Genomic DNA, 15,295 nt, shown 5'->3' with positions numbered 1-15,295 from the left:
ATTTACGGTCAAAGTTGAAGCACGAGGATAGAGGAAGCACTACATTATGGAATGGAGGGAGTATTAGGTAAAGATGGAACAACCAGTCCACCTACCCACAGTGTTGTTCGAAAGCACAAAGGAATATTTCCTTTTATAGGCTCCTCCTCGCGCGCCCTATTGGGCCGACCCATTAGCGGGACGGGGCTTCCCTTTTTCTTATTTCTATTTTTCTATTTTTCCTTATTTAAAATAATTTGGGATTTCAAATAGTTTCAAATTTCAAGAGAAAGTGTGAATACTAAAAAATGTTTTAGAAACCGTGCGCCCTATTAGGCTGGCCCATGAGCCGGGAGGGACACCACTATTTTCTTATTTCGTTTTTTCTTTTCTTTTTCTTTAAATAATTTGGGATTTCAGAAAAGTTCCAAATTAAGAAAATGTGATTTTTGAAAAATATTCCAGAAGTAGTAAAATGTTTATGAATTTAACAAAATTCTGCAATTCAAAACATGTTCATGAATTTTTTAAACAATGTTCACAAAAATAAAAAATGATCATGAATATCAAAAGAGTTCATCGATTCAAAAAAAGTTCGCTGATTCAAAATCTTCATCCATGAAAAAATAATGTTCGTCAAACAAAAATTGTTCATTAGTTTCAAAAAATGTTCACCCATTCCAACAATGTGTGCCTATTAAAAAAATGTAAGTTATAAAAAATTTCATCCATTCAAAAAATAATCATTGTGTCCTGTAAGAAAATTTTCAATTACTTACAACAATATTCATCAAGATGTCGTCAACCTCCTAGATTTTGTTGATGGTTTGACTGTTGTTGTTGGCTGCACACAACATGATCCGTGCCATCCATGGTCATGAACGAGATGTTGCAAACTCCGTCATCGCCTTGATGAGGTCATTGAAATTTTGCCCCGATGTAAATTTCCTGTCACTTTGTTACGCTAATCCCTTTTATATATATACTAATATTAAAGGAAGGAAGAATTCTTCTGTCCAGTTATAGTTTCGGCCGTCATCTATCTACCAATGTACCACACACCTTTTATGTTTCTCTCATGTGTGGGCCGAGCTAGGCTGCTCCACACTTTTTCTTTCTTCGATTCAATTGTGGAGCAGCAAAAAATAATACGTTTCTATTTTCCCCCTACGTCGGTCAAGATGGGCCTATTCCGAAACATTTTTTTCTTCTCATTTGATTGTGGCATGAGGTGAGAATGAAACTATGAAGCCGCAAACTGAACTGTGATCATTTTGCAAAGACAGTATGATTGAAAGCATAATTCTTTTTCATCTTGGGAATAATTGTCGTGGATCATAAATTAAATAATGGTTTATATCTTAGTCTATGCTAGGGAAATTAAATTTTCTCCCGTTGCAACGCACGGGCATTTTTGCTAGTAATATGTTAATGTTTTTACCTGATAAAATAGATAGTGATACAAATTTATTTGCCATGTGCAAATTATACCAGCGACTTGTATGAAAAAAAAATGTTTGATTAAGATCACTATCCGACTATTTTTTACACAAAAAACCAAAATTGGTTTCCCCTATAATACTTGAATGAGCTAGTCTATAGATTTAATCTGAATTCGACATCAGAAGGGCTTCTATTCAATTTTGTGAGCATTACAACACGCTATATTCTGACGGTCAATAAACCATCAAAGTAAACAATTCAAGATTTGCATGGGTACAAACATAGATAAAAATAAACCTCCACATTCGCTATGGTTTAGTTGAACTCTACATACTAAATAGAGACGACCATGGAGAGAAGCATGCTGAAATTAAAACGAGAGGAGGGAACGACACATATCATCTTTACAAAATCCACATGTTAGGAAAATAAAATGTGAGTGATAGAGAGGTAGAGAAGCACCTACAAAATCCACATGTTAGGAAAATAAAATGTGAGTGATAGAGAGGTAGAGAAGCACCTAATTTCGTTGGTCCTATCTCTTCTTTCTCGGTAATTATAAGGAATATCAGGAAATAATTTGCCGCAGTACTAATGAACACTACCTGGGCACTATGCAAAGAGACAAAACAAAACGCATTAATCAATTGCTAGGTGTGCCAACTTGTAGTGTTATCCTTCATATGCCAATCTCATGTACCAAAGCATTTTAGTTTGACTTGTTTTAGTTTTGCATAAAAAAGGCAATTAACACAAGGTTGGCCGATGTATCTCGCTGCAGTAGTCTCATCCATCGTCTTTTTCTTTTTTCGGCAACTGTCCACAGCCACAACACTATGAAAAAAACTATCCTTGGGCTCATGAAAATATAGGCAAATACTGAATCTGTTCTACAGTATAAGAGGGTTCAGTTATCACCTCAGCTCACCTGGGAAGCAACACTCTGACAACATGTATGCCTTATTCTCCAAATGTACAGATAGGAAAAGGCAAAGTTCAACAAGGCCTTAATAGTATTCATGGACATCACAATTCACTGGTCAGTGCAAAAACTATACAGAAAACAAAAAGGAACAAAACAAAGCCAGGTTTTTACGCCTAAATGGAATTGTCAAATGCAGAAAGAACACGTGTGCATTTTTCTCCAAATGTACAGATAGGAAAAGGGCAGAAGGAATAGACATACACAATACAGTGACACGCTACCTAGCTCATGGCATGAGCTGAGACAGTCTAGAAATGGTCAAATATATATAGCATAGTTAACAGAGCTCATTCACAACTCTGTTGGTTTGGACACGTCCAAGTTCAAGCATACTGCAAATCCATCAGTGAGAGCTTGAAGCAGAGCAATGAGCCAAACAACACTGTATGTTTTTTCTCTAAAAAAAAACAACACTGTAAGTCAAAAACAGTTCAGAGAGACAAATGCTAGCAAGGGATTGCAGAGAATTTTGCCATATGCTCTTTTGTTCATATGATCAATCAACAGAAAGAGAAGGAGCAATCTAACAACCCAACTAACTGAAGAACAAATGCAAATGTTTATTTTTCATAAAAACAAACATTAATTAGTTCTGATGAACCCAATTATATTGTTACATATATGCATCAATTTTGTTCATACATAGCTTCTGGGCGGCATGTATATTTCATCAGAACTCATTAGGCTGTTGATCGTTTGAGAAATGTATCAACTTTGCATGAAACATGGAAATTGATCTAATGGAAGTCGAGTATGTACTGTGTACACTTTTCATGCATAAAAGGATGCCTTGTCGCCTCTCACAAATAAATAAATAAATAAATGGTGTTATAGAAATTATTAAACCACTGATTTTAAGAAAAGATCCGGTGGATCACCTAGCTAACTGATGATATATTGTTACAAAGATTATCAAACCACTAGCTCCCGAGAAAATATCCACGTGGACCTATAGAGATCAATATCTCTCCAGCTCGGGCTCACAATTTGGGATTTCATATCGTATTTTTCACCACTGTCGATAAAATGAAGAGCATCATGGTCTCCGTCTTCACAAGTATGAATGGACTTGCAGAAAAATCTGCTGATGAAAAGTGCTTTGCTGCCTAGCCCACCTGAAACCGGCACCCAGTGCACTTCATCGTTGACATCCATCTCGTAAACCTCCACCTTGGTAGTGAAGTTGATACTATATTGAGGCCAATGCAATTGTCTCTTCACCATGAGCAGTTTCCCATGTGACTCAATCAGGTATCGAATGACGGTGATGATATCCTTGGGTTCATGTTGAACCTCATCATCTAACCATGTAGCACCCTCGAGAATCATGCCATCGCCAGTTTTATTCCGAAGTTCATCTAAGGCCCGCTCCTCAGAGTCCTCGCTCACTGCCTCGGTATGGTCCTCAAAACTATTTGTGACCTCATCCTTACCGCACTTATCATTGTTGCTGGAATCAAAGTTATCGTAAACTTCGCGCCACACACTGCGACTTGAATTTCCCGATGGGTGCCTAATGAGGCACTCAGTGCTAGTAATGGTGGGCATGCCATCACTATTAAATTCTATACGGAGAGAAACAAGGTCCTCCGCCTCGGTGATTCCATATAATTTATCGCCAAGAAAAGCAATGTCAACGATGTCCACGAAAGGAGCACTTTGTGGCTCAGGCAACCACACACCTTTCCCTGGACGGATTAAGATGAGGGGGTGATTCCAGTTGTTGGTCATGACAGCGACGATGTCCAAAGGCGTTGATCGCATGAGCACTTTACGGACCTCGAAAAGCTCAGAAACTTGGCCAATGACAGCATCCAACTCGGGAAGCGACACAGTGATGCCAGTGAACGGATTGTGCAAGGAGTAGCTATGCATCTTCTTGGCGTCGATGAAGTCGAGGGCGAGCCAATTGTCGGTGGAGCCAATGCATCTTGTGTTGCTGGGCAACGTGGGGAGCCGGGGCGGCGAGGTGCAAATAGGGTCCGAAGGTTTGTAGAACGAGCCGTCTGACATGACAATCCAGGGAAGCTGCCGTGAAGCCGAAATGTGCCGGCGCATAGCCAGATGCCACGAACGGCACACCGCACGGAAGCGAGCTCGATCGGCGGAGACCCAATGACGGTCGCGTCGCGCCTTCTTGAAGTCAGTGGGTTTAGCGGAGGAACCAAGGAGCCCTTGGACTAGCGACCACGCCGAGGAGAAGAAGCCTCCCCGTGGAGGGGAGGATACGAGGCGGTCGATGATGAGGTCTAGTATGTCTTGCGGGAGTTCTGACCACGGCGCCGGAGTCGACGTCGCCATAGACAGAAGCGGCTGTGGATCGGGTAGGTTTGTGTTGTGTCAAGCGTGTAGTCGGGGCACCGCGAGTACTACCCTACGTATATATAAGGATAGATTGGTTCCGAATTTGACGGGAATCCCGCACCGAAACGGGCCCCAACGCGAACGAACACGCCTGAGTTTGAGTCGGACTCCAATTAGCGTGCCGAAACCGAGCACTGCCGCGCCGACCCCATCGACGACAAGGGGAAGCAGCCGCAGGACGAGTACTACCACCTTGCCCCAAGGAGATACCGGAGCCGCGCGGCCTTCAAGCTGCAGCAGCTCGACGACTGCTTCCTGTTCCTCCCGGCGGCACACGCCGTGCTCGACCTCTGCGTGGCGCCGGGCGGCTGGGTCCAGGTGGCCGTCGGCTGCGCCCCCGTCGGCGCCTTCATCTTCGGCGTCGACGTCGTGCTCATCCGCCCTGTCCGCGGCGCACACTCGCTCACGGAGGACATCACCACCAGTCCACCACCAAGTGCCGATCCGCCGTGCGGAAGCTCATGGACTCCAGGGGCGTCGCGCCTTCCACGTCGTTCCCCACGACGGCTCGCCCAACGTCAGCGGCGGGTCGGCACTGGAGGCCACCATGCAGTCCGCGCTCGTCATCGACGCCGTTCGCTTGGCCACCGCGTTCAACGCCCAAAAGGGAACTGAGTAGGGCAACTCCTAATTTTATTTATCATGAAATGATTTTATTATCATTTATCCAAAGTTATGTCATGTGAAGCTTTAGAGTATCTCCAACAGACGCTCAATATTAGCGCGGTGCTCAAAAATTCACAAGTTTAACGCGTGTGGAGTTAAAAATAGCACTTCAGCGGGCGCTACATAATAGAGCACGCTGTAAAAAGTGTTTAGCGCGCCCGACGAAATTGGATCGCAAACCGTATATTTAGCGCCTGAGCTCCAGCGCGCTGAACTTCTCACGCACGTGAAAAGTGTCCCGTGCGCCCGCAGCTGCCGTTGGCCTCCTCGCGTGTGCCCGCCGCCGTCCTCCTCACGTGCGCCCGCCGCCGGCCTCCTCACGTGCGCGCGCGCCAGCCCGCCAGCCGGCCATGGGCGGCGGGGCGCGGTCGCGGCCACGGCCACGATGGCGGTTGGGTAGGGAGGAGCATGGCCACGACCACGGGCAGCGCTGCCACGGCGGGACGGACCGCGGCCACGGCCACGACAGCGGCGGGGCGGGGAGGAGCCTGGCCACGGCAACAAGCGGCGCGGCCACGGTCGCGGAGGTGGCGGGGCGGGGAGGAGCGCGGCCACGACCACAGCGGGGCGAACCGTGGCCACGGCCACGAGCGGCAGGGTGCCGTCACGGCCACGACGGTGGCGGGGCGAGGAGCAGCGCGGCCACGGCGGCGGGCGGCGCGGCCACGACGGGGCGGAGCGCGGCCATGTCGGCGGTCGGCCATGGTGGGGCGGAGCACAGCCACGGCCACGGACGGCGGGGCATGGCCATAACCATGGCGGCGACCTAGGTACGGGCGCGCGTGGTTAATTTTGGATGCCTGTTGGAGATGCTACTGTTGCTAGCTGGGCAATACATTTTTGGGCGTCTGCTGGAGATACTCGGTCACCCGACGCACTAAAATGTTATTTTGGCACTGTAAAACAATTTAGCGTGCGGCTTCGTAGAGCGTCTGTTGGAGATGCTCTTAGGATACACTGAGAAGCCAATGAACACCAACAGATGATGCTTGGTAGGATACTATCTCTCTCTCTTTTTGGTGTTGGAGTTTGGGGTTCTTTATTTAAAGAAAACACACTTAGTACAGTCAGTCATTAGGCTACTGATCAGGAAAGGAGGTACATCATCAATTCAAACATCGGTCACTTGTGAGCCGGGAAATCAGAAGATTTAGGAACATGTTGAATAATAAAAGGGCTAAAACTAGAAAATAAATCCCTAATTTGCAAAAATAAAAGGTGCCACAACAAAACGAGAGTTGTGGCGAGTGTTTCAGAGGTCTACTACCTCGAAGCAGTGCATCTCCACGACGACGTTGGTAAGCCCTCTAGGTTTTGCAAAAATAACACCATCACGCAAAGAGAGCGCTTCGGCAATCAGAGGATCCGTGACACCATCATGAGGCTTACACCAGTCCCTAGAAACCTTGTCGACGAACGAGCAACACCAAATGCCCCTTTCTCTAGGATGCTTTCAATACCAACATCCGTGTTGATTTTCGGGGGAAGGAGGGTGGCTCCACCCGAACCGAGGAAGGGTAAGGGCCTGTTCCATCGAAAGTTCTAGGATGGCAAGGGTCTCACGAAACCATACTCGTTGCCTCTTCTTACTTTTAAATTTTTTCTTGTGTCAACATAGAACAACATGAGTGTTGTGTTAACTTTTGAAATTTTTCCGGATTTGTTTGGACATTTTTATACATTAACTAAGTTTTCTATGCATTTATGTGCATAATTCAAATTTGAACTACAAACATATGCTCCTGTGCATATAAATGGATTGAAAAATCAAATGTCTGTCCTTGGTTGCATGCTTAGGTCCCTTGCAAGAAATGTGAATGAATGTTAAACACCTTGCCATCGTCGCTCGTCCGCAAGCATTGAGATACATGGTTTTTAAATTCTAGTAAATCCAAAACTCGTTTGAAATTCATGAAATTTGGCATGCTCTCATGGAACGACATCAACATGCCGTGATAAAAAAATTGTCCCATTTGATGCAGGTTTAGGTATAAGCTTCTCAGAAACCAGAACTTCTCACAACAACCCTCATGGTTCTGGTAGGGAATATATGTGCATCCTTCATGGATGAAACTATATTCGTTGCCTCTTCTTGTTTTCAATTTTTCCTAGTGTCAACATAGAGCAACAGAAGTGTGTTAAAAATTGGAATTTTGGGGTTCATTTGGAAATTTTTATATATTAACTGAGTTTTCTAGATATTTCATGTGTATAATTTAAATTTTAACTACATGCATAGGCTCCAATGCAGAAAAATAGGTTGAAAACTCAAATGTGTGTCTTTGGATGCATGCTTAGGTCTCATGCAAGAAATGAGAATAAATTTCAAACACCAAAATAGTGAGATATTTTATTTTTAAATTCTAGTAAATCTAAAACTCGTTTGAAATTCGTCAAACTTGGCATGCTTCATGGAATGGCACCCGACATGCTGTGGTATTTTTTGTGTCCAATTTAAGAGAAGACGCACTTGAATAACAACCAACAAAGGCATTTTAAAACAAATAGTTGCCACTTTAACATCTCAAACGTTTATATAATTTAAATTGTGTGTGTGCTGTTAACCATTCACGTGACGCCACGCGTCACACTTTTAATGGCTAGAAGGTGCCGTGCGGACAGCTGCTTGAGTAGATGGAAGGCGTGCGAGCGCAGTCCGCTGCACAGGCTGACCAGGAGGCATGCAAGTTGTCCTCCAATGTGCAGGCTCACCGAGAAGCACACGACCTGAACGCTGCGAAGGCTCATTGGGAAGCGAGCCCTTTGACTTCCATGGCCGCCCGCCTTACTCGCGTCCTCTCCATTAATGGCGCCCGAGCCGCTGATTAATACAGGCGGCCATACTGTTCGCCTTCCATTCCCCTCCTGAAGACCTCCACCAATGCCATGGCGCAGAAGGATCATCTGCCATTGGTATTCCAGTTTAGTGAAATCGACTCCGAGCCGGATGAGATAGGAAATAAGGAGGAATGGGGCCTCATGGACATGACCCTGAACGAGTTGGCCACGACGGTTGCTGCCCCCGCGCCCGTCCCAGCTCCCATCCCCACGCTTGTGCTAGCGACCATCCCCGTAGCATTGATGGGCTGGTCGCCGAGAACTATCGCAGAGTTGGAAGCCGCGGGCGTCAGTGAGGTCGTCGCGGACCCGCGTGAGCTCGTGTCGCCGATCCTCGTGCGTTTCCATGCACCCGCCGCGCTCGTGCCCGTGCGCACCCTCCCTCTGGGTCATGGGATGCCACCGTCGACCGCCACCTCGCAGCGCCGCGAGTTGCCGTCCTCCCGCGCCCTGCCCATCGATCACACGACGACAAGATATTTGATTTCCAAGGGAAGAACATTTTGTGCTGCCTTGAAGACTTCAATAACAGCGTCCAGGAGGACAATAACGGCAACGACGGCTCGGCACGCTGCGTCTGCCGCCGCCGGAATTAGTTCTTTGGGGGTTTAATACTTTATCTCGATTGTATGAATATAAAGTCGCAGTGTGACCGAATGAAAGATATGGTTTGAATGAACTTGCGTTTTTCTCTCTGAATGTACATACTTATCAAACCTTTTTTTTAAATGTCAATGGTTTTTTAATTTAAAACACTCATCTCAAACGCTTTAGATAGAACACCCGTATGCAAACCGATAACTTCCCTAGTAAGCCAAGGAAAAATGTGCCGAACAGGATTTGTGCTGCTCTTCATCGCAAACATTTTAGATAGAACACCCGTATGGAAAGTGAGAGCTATGGTCTTCCCCAGCAAGCCAAGAAAAAATTCGCCGCACAAGATTTGTGCGCCCAGACCGCACGACGTCATCGCAGTCAATGGAAATATGGAGTGCTCCCTCCATACTGAGGAGCACACCGCGGCCCTTGTAGCCGAGGTACAGAACGACGTCATAAATCAAACAAATCACCGGTCATCAGGACCCCTGACACTACCAAGCGAGTCTGATCCGCACTACATCACGATAGCTCGGCGGATCCAGAGCCTAAATAGCAGTCCAGCCTCCACCGATCGCCCCATAAGATTGCGGCATACGTACCGCGCATGCATAACTACGCACTTAAAATACCTTGGGCAGCGCCGGAGGTATACTAAAGAAAAGTTCTATAGCCCCCGGTGTTTAAGGCTTGACCCTATTTGGACCTAAACCTTCTTTCTCTTTTTTATTTTTTTTCTTGTACTACAGGTTCATTAAAAACCTACCTACCCTACGGTCGTACAAGGGCTCTTTTTCAGGCTCCCCTTTCTTAGGCCTCATTCGGTTTGAAGGATTTTTATAGGAAAAACGTGGGAACAAGGATTCCAAGGAAAATTTCCTATATATGCATTCGGTTTGTAGGAAATGCGTAAAGGAATTTCGTAGGAATACGATTCATTTCCTATGCTTTTAGAGGAAACTACACATCCACTCAAAGCTCATTTTGCGCGTAGGAACGAGACAAGTCAATTCCTTAGGGTGGCAAATGCCATCCTATCAAATTCCTATACTACTCCAAATTCCAACATTTAGATTTCCTCCAAATCGAATGAGCCCTTATAGATGACCGTTGACTTTTCCTCTCAAAGGATTTTTCACCAAGGAGAAACGGCACATACGTGCGGCAGGGAACCACTGGGATCTTCAAGACCACTGCTTTTAGGCCCTGTGTAAAACTTTCCCTTGTGTAAACTCTCAACATGTAAAATAGCCTTGATATTCATGGCATTATCAATAATAGCACGTCTCGACGTATTAACTAGGATATAAAGGAAACAGTTGATCACCACTTTCGTTTGGTACTGATTTATTTTGTCATCTGTATTCCCTACTCCCTACTTACTTCAGATTGCCACATGTGCTTTAGTCCAGCCTTAAACACCGGGGCTGTATTCGGCTTCGCATGTTTTCAAGTCCGAACACCTATAGGATACTCTTCAGCGTCCCGAATATTGCACTATATGCATCGGCTTCAAATCATGTCTTTGGTCGATAGTTGGGTTGCCCGACTCCTGTGCTTACCACCTTACGTTCCGCTCTTTCGGCTAAGGTAGTAAAGGGAGAACTACTGCGATTGTATTTCTGGTTCGTCCGGTCAAAATACCTCAGTAGAGAAAGTCGAAAAATGACTGTCATAATAATGCGAGAGCTGGTTAGCGATTCAGCGACTTAGTCTTATACTACAAACCGTTAGCGATTTATCCTGTGTTATACGAGGGGCTGGTCTTCGCTCGGCCGCGCTGTAAGGGCACCATAATCCAGATTGCCGCACACACACTAGGGGCTAGTACTTAGCCCCACCGTCAAATTCCTATGGCTAAGTAAAATTGATAAAGCCGCATAGTCTGATTGCCTGGTTCACCTCACGGACACCTTCTTTACGGACCAAGACGTTGGATAAAGTGTGGTCACGCGAAACGACGAACACCCCCGTAGTATCTACGTGGGGGATGAAGCTGACGACTGGTAACTTTTATAAGTAAAACGGCCACACATGAGGTAAAAATCGCTTGCAATTAAAAGCGCAACACATAGATATATTACGAGTGCGGGTCCATAACATAGTTTTTACAACCCGAACACATCTACTCAAATATGACGTCCTTTGAGCATTGGCCCTCTATTATTCTTGCCCTTTCTAGGACGTCAACGAAATATCTCTCCGTATTCCCATGATCTTTGCCTTCGGGCGGGCCTACGGTCGCCACATCAGTGGCCTTCATCTTTGCCCATTGCATCTTAACATGGGCGAAGACCATCCGGGCACCTTCTATGCAGGCCGAGCACTTCACAACATCAATTCGAGGCAGCGCGTCTACGAGTAGCTTCACCAAACCGAAATAGCTACTGAGAATGGGTTCGGCCGGCCACAGCTAGACTATTAGATCCTCCAAAAATACTCTGCAAGAGAAAGGCCTTACCAACCGCTATCTGCTTCGCCTGACGGATCTCTTCGCGAGCACTCCGGGACTCGACCCGCGCCTCTTTAGCCTCCTGGAGGGCTTTGGCAAGTTCGGACAATTGGGTCGAAGTCTTCTCCTCCAAATCCTCACATTTACTGATGGCATCCTTCAGCTCCTGCTCGACTTCGGTAACTCAGGCTTCAAGTTGATGGCGGGCAGCCTGCTCAGTCTTCAGTTCAGCAGCCGCTTTGTCAGCGGCTGCCTTGTTTGCCTTCGCCTCTTTCTGGGCTTGGGCAAGGGCACCTTTGAGGGTCTCGACCTTGGTTGCACTAACTATGATCATAATCAAAGCATTAAATGAGTTAACCTCTGAACATATATATCACTTTCAAGTAAATTTTTTACACATTTACCTTGTGCCTCATCGAACCACTTGTTAATGCGGTCGATTTCTTCATCGGCCACCCGAAGCTTTTGATTGATTACGGTCACTTCGGCGGCCTGGGCGGTCACCGCCAACAGGGAAGCCCGTTACAACAACAGAGTAGTATGTTAAAACTCCCGAATACCATGTGGATCCGGACAGAGCCTCAGGGGCAACTGTCTATATACAGGTATATTCCTCTATATGAAACAAAAATGTTTGGAACATTACGTTGCATACCTCAAAGCCAGTCAGTAGGCCGTTGAAGGCTTCGTTCAGTCTGCTTTTTGCAGACTGAACCTTCTCCACCACTGCACCCATCAAGGTTCGGTGCTCCTCCACGATGGAAGCACGTCGTAGTGCTTCCGCTAGAGCGTTTGGCGCCTTCGGATTAGCGGAGGTCACTGGCGGAGCTGATGTTCCTCCCTCCTCTTTTGAAGGGGGCCACTCAATTGATCCCGAAGCCGCATTGGTCTCCGGAATGATGTCCGGCTGGGGCCCAGATTGTTGGGGTCCCCCCATCGGTTGTCATAGGGGTCGCCTCCCCTATGTCCTCGATGACCGAGGTATTAATCTCGGGCGCTTTTTCGACAGCCTCACCCGCCCCTCCGCGGCCGGGAGAGATCCTTCGGGATAACACCTTGCTACCTCTTGAGCACTGCATTGGTTTTCCCTTGAAGAGGAAAGGGTGATGTAGCAGAGCAGCGTAAGTATTTCCCTCAGTGTTTGAGAACCAAGGTATCAATCCAGTAGGAGGCCACGCACGAGTCCCTCGCACCTACACAAACAAATAAACTCCTCGCAACCAACGCGATAAAGGGGTTGTCAATCCCTTCACGGCCAGCTACGAGAGTGAGATCTGATAGATATGATAAGATAATATTTTGGTATTTTTATGATAAAGAGAAATAAAGATGCAAGTAAAATAAATGGCAAAGGAAATAACTAAGTATTGGAATATTAATATGATGGAAAATAGACCCAGGGGCCATAGGTTTCACTAGAGGCTTCTCTCGAGAGCATAAGTATTATGGTGGGTGAACAAATTACTGTTGAGCAATTGACATAATTGAGCATAGTTATGAGAATATCTAGGTATGATCATGTATATAGGCATCGCGTCCAAGACAAGTAGACCGACTCCTGTCTGCATCTACTACTATTACTCCACACATCGACCGCTATCCAGCATGCATCTAGAGTATTAAGTTCAAGAGAACAGAGTAACGCTTTAAGCAAGATGACATGATGTAGAGGGATAAACTCATGCAACATGATATAAACCCCATATTGTTATCCTCGATGGCAACAATACAACATGTGCCTTGCTGCCCTTACCGTCACTCGGAAAGGACACCGCAAGATTGAACCCAAAACTAAGCACTTCTCCCATTGCAAGAAAGATCAATCTAGTAGGCCAAACCAAACTGATAATTCGAAGAGACTTGCAAAGATTACCAATCATACATAAAAGAATTCAGAGAAGATTCAAATATTGTTCATAGATAAACTTGATCATAAACCCACAATTTATCGGTCTCAACAAACACACCGCAAAAGAAGATTACATTGAATAGATCTCCACAAGAGAGGGGGAGAACTTTGTACTGAGATCCAAAAAGAGAGAAGAAGCCATCTAGCTAATAACCATGGACCCATAGGTCTAAAGTAAACTACTCACACTTCATCGGAGGGGCTATGGTGTTGATGTAGAAGCCCTCCGTGATCGATACCCCCTCCGGCGGAGCTCTGGAAAAGGCCCCAAGTTGGGATCTCGTGGATGCAGAAAGTTACGGTGGTGGAATTAGGGTTTTGGCTCAGTATCTGGTAGTTTGGGGGTACGTAGGTATATATAGGAGGAAGGAGTACGTCGGTGGAGCAACATGGGCCCCACGAGGGTGGAGGGCGCGCCTGGGGGGGTAGGCGCGCCCCCCTACCTCGTGCCTTCCTGGTTGATTGCTTCACGTAGGGTCCAAGTCCTCTGGATCATGTTCGTTCCAAAAATCACGTTTCCGAAGGTTTCATTCCGTTTGGACTCCGTTTGATATTCTTTTTCTGCGAAACCCTAAAATAGGCACACAAAAAAAGCAATTCTGGGCTGGGCCTCCGGTTAATAGGTTAGTCCCAAAAATAATATAAAAGTGTATAATAAAGCCCAATAATGTCCAAAACAGGATATAATATAGCATGGAACAATAAAAAATTATAGATGTGTTGGAGACATATCAAGCATACCCAAGCTTAATTCCTGCTCGTCCTCGAGTAGGTAAATGATAAAAACAGAATTTTTGATGTGGAATGCTACTTGGCATAATTTCAATGTAATTCTCTTAATTGTGGTATGAATATTCAGATCCGAAAGATTCAAGACAAAAGTTCAATATTGACATAGAAATAACAATACTTCAAGCATACTAATTAAGCAATTATGTTTCTTCAAAATAACATGGCCAAAGAAAGTTATCCCTACAAAATCATATTGTCTAGCTATGCTCCATCTTCACCACACAAAGTATTTAAATCATGCACAATCCCGATGACAAGCCAAGCAATTGTTTCATACTTGTGGTGTTCTCAAACTTTTTCAATCTTCACGCAATACATGAGCGTGAGCCATGGACATAACACTATATGTGGAATAGAATGGTGGTTGTGGAGAAGACAAAAAGGGAGAAGATAGTCTCACATCAACTAGGCATATCAACGGGCTATGGAGATGCCCATTAATAGATATCAATGTGAGTGAGTAGGGATTGTCATGCAACGGATGCATTAGAGCTATAAGTATATGAAAGCTCAAAAAAAGAACTAAGTGGGTGTGCATCCAACTTGCTTGCTGATACATCCATTTTGCATCATGCTTTTATATCAATATTTATTGCATTATGGGCTGTTATTACACATCATGTCACAATACTTATACCTATTCTCTCTTAATTTACAAGGTTTACATAAAGAGGGAGAATGCCGGCAGCTGGGATTCTAGGTTGGAAAAGGAGCAAATATTAGAGACCTATTCTGTACAGCTCCAAAAGTCCTAAAACTTCACGGAAGACGTTTTCAGAATATATAAAAAATACTCAGCGGAAGAAGTTCACCAGGGGGGCCACACCCTGCCCACGAGGGTGGGGGGCGCGCCCCCCTACCTTGTGGGCCCCCTGGTGGCCCTCCGGTGGCCATCTTCTGCTATATGAAGTCTTTCTATGGAAAAAATAGGAAGCCATCTTCTCAGATGAAACTCTGTCGCCACGAGGTGGAACCTTGGCGGAACCAATCTAGGGCTCCGGCAGAGCTGTTCTGCTGGGGAAACTTCCCTCCAAGAGGGGGGAATCATCGCCATCATCATCACCAACACTCCTCTCATCGGGAGAGGGCAATCTCCATCAACATCTTCATCAGCACCACCTCCTCTCAAAACCCTAGTTCATCTCTTGTATCCAATTCTTGTCTCCAAGTCCGGGATTGGTGCTAGTAGGTTGCTAGTAGTGTTAATTACTCCTTGTAGTTGATGCTAGTTGGTTTAATTGGTTGAAGATCATATGTTCAGATCCTATAT

General features: G+C 45.6%; 1 protein-coding gene and 1 pseudogene across 1 annotated transcript; one reads left to right on the top strand and one right to left on the bottom strand.

Moving 5' to 3' along the window:
- Positions 1–3,319: 3,319 nt before the first annotated feature.
- LOC147992387 (uncharacterized) lies at positions 3,320–4,708 on the bottom strand. The gene has a single exon (XM_087540331.1). The coding sequence runs from the start codon at positions 4,706–4,708 to the stop codon at positions 3,320–3,322; it is 1,389 nt and encodes a 462-aa protein (XP_087396457.1).
- A 189-nt stretch (positions 4,709–4,897) lies between these two features.
- The window catches only part of LOC147992385 (uncharacterized), a 65,437-nt pseudogene continuing 55,039 nt past the window's right edge, over positions 4,898–15,295 (top strand).

This window comes from Triticum urartu, chromosome 1A, assembly GCF_056163025.1.
Source record: "Triticum urartu cultivar PI428250 chromosome 1A, HENAU_Tu73, whole genome shotgun sequence".
Classification (NCBI taxonomy): Eukaryota; Viridiplantae; Streptophyta; class Magnoliopsida; order Poales; family Poaceae; genus Triticum; species Triticum urartu.
Note: the sequence above shows the minus strand (reverse complement) of the source record. Positions and strands in the feature narration are given on the sequence as shown.

What these genes read in the sequence shown, in the direction of transcription:
- LOC147992387 (XM_087540331.1), bottom strand. Translation starts at nt 4,708, where the DNA reads ATGGCGACGTCGACTCCGGCGCCGTGGTCAGAACTCCCGCAAGACATA.